The 4,346-nt window shown below is 58.4% G+C and overlaps 1 protein-coding gene across 1 annotated transcript in view; it reads left to right on the forward strand.

The window, feature by feature from the left end:
• The window catches only part of FTCD (formimidoyltransferase cyclodeaminase), a 16,194-nt gene that overhangs the window by 1,636 nt on the left and 10,212 nt on the right, over window positions 1–4,346 (forward strand). Inside the window, exons 3-7 of the mRNA XM_012557958.1 lie at window positions 985–1,134; window positions 2,360–2,448; window positions 2,612–2,791; window positions 3,536–3,673; window positions 4,166–4,297. Of these exons, the coding sequence (XP_012413412.1) occupies window positions 985–1,134; window positions 2,360–2,448; window positions 2,612–2,791; window positions 3,536–3,673; window positions 4,166–4,297 (689 nt within the window). The remainder of the gene's footprint in view (window positions 1–984; window positions 1,135–2,359; window positions 2,449–2,611; window positions 2,792–3,535; window positions 3,674–4,165; window positions 4,298–4,346) is intronic.

The raw sequence follows: 4,346 nt of genomic DNA on the forward strand, positions 1-4,346 counted from the left end.
GAGACTCTAGGCTGAGGAAGGCTGTTCCTCCTCGGTGCTCTCCTCCCTTTGCTGAGGCCACCAGCCTCCCCCAGGACAGAGGAGAGCGCCTCAGTGACACCGCTCACATCTGCCGGGGGTCCCCGATGGACTGTGAGGCCCACCCACTCAGGCTCTGGGCTAGGCCCTTGTCTGGGGGTGGGGGCGGGGTCAGGGGCAGAAGATGAGGCTGCTCCAGGGAAATCGGCCTGACACCAGATAACCCTCAGATCCAAACATGTCAACACCAGGGGCGGGTGGAGACAAAGGTCAGTGGACACAGAGAAGCCAGTTGAAAGACCAGGGTCTTGGGGTGGGGGAGGCGCACGTGGAGGGGATTCACAGATGACCCCAAGCTGGGGGGGGGCAGATAAGAGGCTTGTTGAAGACAAAGGAGCCAGTTGCCTGGCTGGAAGGGCCAAGGGAGGAGGGGGGAGGCCAGGGGGACAATGACTGAGGTGGGGGGAAGAGTGAGGGATGATGACGTGGTTCCACTAGAGAGACCCTCCCCAAGCGCAGCGTGGACCCGCAGCTGCCAGCAGTGGGGCGGGGGCTGCGGCGGCCGGAGCCCACCAGGGCCAGCCCTTTCAGCTTGGGCTTGGCTGGGGCTCACCACGGGTTGACTTGAGTAGCCCTGGAAAGTTATTTGTGCGACTTTTAGGAGCGGGAGGGAGGGGCTTATTGCAAAGAAGCCAAAATATCAGGCCCTGCTTCCTCCCCGGGGTCCTACTCGGTCCCCCTCACCCCGGCCAGGAAGGCTGTCCACGGCCGTCCACTGGCGATGCCTTCGTGTCCCTTGGGAGTGGCTGGTCAGCATGAGGAAGTGGGGTGTGGGGCCAGTGGGCCAGTGAGGAGCAAGGGTCCGAGCAAGCCCAGCTGAGCAGGTGAGGCGCTTCATAGTGTGCTCCCTGGTGTCTTGTGGACACCCCTCCCACACTGGACCTTTGCCCTGGCCCCTGTCCTCAGCACCTACCCCCATCTCTGCAGGGGAGCACCCTCGGATGGGCGCTCTGGATGTCTGCCCCTTCATCCCGGTCAGGGACATCAGCATGGATGAGTGTGTGCTCTGTGCCCAGGCCTTCGGCCAGCGGCTGGCAGAGGAACTGGAGGTGCCAGGTGAGTGTCCGCAGGAGGGCCCTCAGGGGCTTCAGCCAGCCCCTTTTCATATCACAGCTGGTCATTTCCCATCAGCAACTACGCACTGTATTGCTGGGCAACTTCTTGAAAGTGGAGGTTATTACTAAACAAAGACCCAGCGAAGAATCCGACGCCCAGGAACCCTGCTGCTTCTTCACTAATGAAATAAACGCAGTCAGAAAGGACAGCAGATGAGTCATGTCCCATCTGCTGGGGACACAGGGGGCGCTTGTGGTCCAGCATTGCCCACAACACGGAGGGCTGCTTAACATCTGTGAGGCAACTGAGCAAGACAAACAGCCAGCTTAAGAGTCCGTGCCTTCTAATGGAATCACTTCACGTGGACTGCCAGAAGAATGAGCAAACAGTATTACAAGAAATACAAGCAGAATGCTCCTTGGAAGAGAGGATGGTGAGACTTTGTCTTGCTTACTTTGGACACGTTCTCAGGAAAGAGTGATTGCTAGAAAAGGACATCATTATTAGTAAAGGAGAGGGTCAACAAGAACAAGGGAAACCCTCAATGAGAGGGACACAGTAGCCACAACAATGGATTCAGACCTGCCAACAATCATGAAGGTGGCACAGAGCTGGGCAGCATTTCCTTCCGTTATATGTAATGTTACCTTGAGTCAAAGCCGACTGGACGGTCACTAACCACAATGAAAACCTCACTTTGGGGAATTAACCCAATCAAGAACATGATCCCCAGCAAACAGGACACATGAGAACAAAGAGAACATCCAGTAACGGGGGGTGGCCAGGTGGATCATGGATCTGGATGCGGGAGCTCGGGCACCAAGACCGTACAAACATAGTCACAGCGGTGCTGTAGGAGGAGGGAGTTGGTGGGAATTTTTGTTTTCTTTGTGTTCCTGAATCTGGGGTTATATTGATCATACAATGAAAACACATTTTAAAAGGAAATGTGGCCATCCTTCCAGCAACACTTCCCGGATGTCCATCTGTCCGATAGTAACTCCCATGATTAGAGTGAAGCTGTGCCAGGCCCCTGTGCAGAGGGAGCCAAGCTGGGCATGGGGAGTGAGGAGCCCTCGCCCGTTGGTGGGGGGCAGAGGGTGGAGACCTGGGATGGCTCTCCAGGGAGGTAAGGGCAGTGAGAGACAGCGGCCGTGACTTGGTTCTCCTCGGGGATCGGGGATGTGGCCTCCCGCTGACCAGGCCTGACCAGTTTCCCTTGCAGTGTACCTATACGGGGAGGCAGCGCGGATGGCCAGTCGCCAGACCCTGCCAGCCATTCGGGCTGGGGAGTATGAGGCCCTCCCTGAGAAGGTGCGATGTCCCTGTGGCAGGCAGGTCGGGGGGGTGGTCCCTGGCAGCAGTGTGCTGGGCCCTGCCCATCTCCTGCGGGGTGGGTGGGCCTCACCCTTTCCTCCCAGATCTGTGGCAGCCCCCTCCCAAGGAGGAGGCTCACTCCAGGTGAATCCCTCCACAGCTCAAGCGGGCCGAGTGGGCACCCGACTTTGGCCCTGCCACCTTTGTTCCCAGCTGGGGGGCCACTGCCACCGGGGCCCGGAAGTTCCTCATTGCCTTCAACATCAACCTGCTCAGCACCAAGGAACAGGCGCACCGCATTGCTCTCAACCTGCGGGAGCAAGGCCGCGGGAAGGACCAGGTCCGTCCCCACCGAGCCCCAGAGCGGCCCTGGGAGGGCCAGAGGCTGAGGCCAGCCTCAGGGAGCCTTGGGTGTGAATCAGGAGGGAGGGTGGCCGAGGCAGCGAGTCCCACTGGCTCAGCCTCTGATTGCTGGTGGCCAGCCAGGCCCCACCTAGTGTCCATGACATGTGGGACAGGGCAGCGCCGGGGCTTCAAGTGGTCCCTGTCGAGGAGAGCTTGTTTCAAAAGACACTTTACACAGAAGTAGGGCTGCACCTGTTGTTAAAATAGTGCAGTATTTCCATACTGATGGAGAAGCAGCTGCTTTCCGAGTCCCAGGTGCCCCAGTACTCCCAGATATACCCATGTACTCCTAGGTACTCTTGGTGCCCCCAAGTACCCCCAGGCATCCCCAGGTATCTTCAGGTGCTGTCAGGTGTCCCCCCATCAAATCTACCACAGCAGTCATCACCTAGTTTGAGTGTCACTCCTACAGGAAGTCCCCATCAGACACAGATAGACGGACGGACACCTGGTGAAGGAATTGGAGGGCAGCTCAAAACCGTCTGTCAGCTCCCTCCTTCCTGAGACCCAGGGACCTTCCACATACAACCCTTGGCTCTTCAGGCTTCTGGGCTGGACCAGTGGTGGGGAGGAGGAGGGAACACAGGCAGAGTGGGGCTCAGAGCCAGGTGCCAGGGGAGGCAGGGCAGGATAGGCGAGCTTCCTTAGCCTGGGCTGGGAATGGCTTTTCCTTTGGCAGCCAGGACTTCTGAAAAAGGTTCAGGGCATTGGCTGGTACCTGGATGAGAAGAACCTGGCTCAAGTGTCCACGAACCTCCTGGACTTTGAGGTCACAGCGCTGCACACCATCTATGAGGAGACCTGCAGAGAAGCGCAGGTGAGCAGGGCAGGGTGCCCCTGCTGGCTGCGGAGGGTGAGCAGGGTGGGACACCCCTGCCAGCTCCATGGTGCAGGTGAGGAGACTGAGGCACAGAGAGGTGAGGAGACTCGCTCAAGGTCACACCTCTCATAAGTGTGGGCAGGGACATACACCCCATCTGCCCCTCACTGCCTGTTCTCAGACTTGGAGTCCCTAACCCTGAAACTTCCAACACAGTGGCTGATTAAGTGTCTTATGAGAACAAGGTTTTTCACACCTGAAAAGGAGTAAATGACTGATAGCCCATAAGGCAGGTGCCTCCAGCTGGCTGTGGGGGAAGGGATCCATCCAGGTGAGCAGGGCAGGTGCCTCCAGCTGGCTAGGTTGTGAGTAGGGTAGGGGTGAAATCCATCCAGGTGAACAGGGCAGGAGCCTCCTACCTGACCCCAGGAGCATCCTCAAGGCTGCAGCACCCCTAGGTGTGGACCTGACTCTCTTACGCCTCCCCAGGAGCTGAACATTCCAGTCGTGGGCTCTCAGCTAGTGGGCCTAGTACCTCTGAAGGCTGTCCTGGATGCTGCGACTTTCTACTGCGAGAAGGAGAACCTCTTCATCCTGGAGGAGGAACACAGGATCAGGCTGGTGGGCTGGGCTCCCAGTGTGAAGGGGATGGGGAGGGACCAGGAGTAGG

Source organism: Trichechus manatus, unplaced genomic scaffold, assembly GCF_000243295.1.
Source record: "Trichechus manatus latirostris isolate Lorelei unplaced genomic scaffold, TriManLat1.0 scaffold00128, whole genome shotgun sequence".
Taxonomy (NCBI): Eukaryota; Metazoa; Chordata; class Mammalia; order Sirenia; family Trichechidae; genus Trichechus; species Trichechus manatus.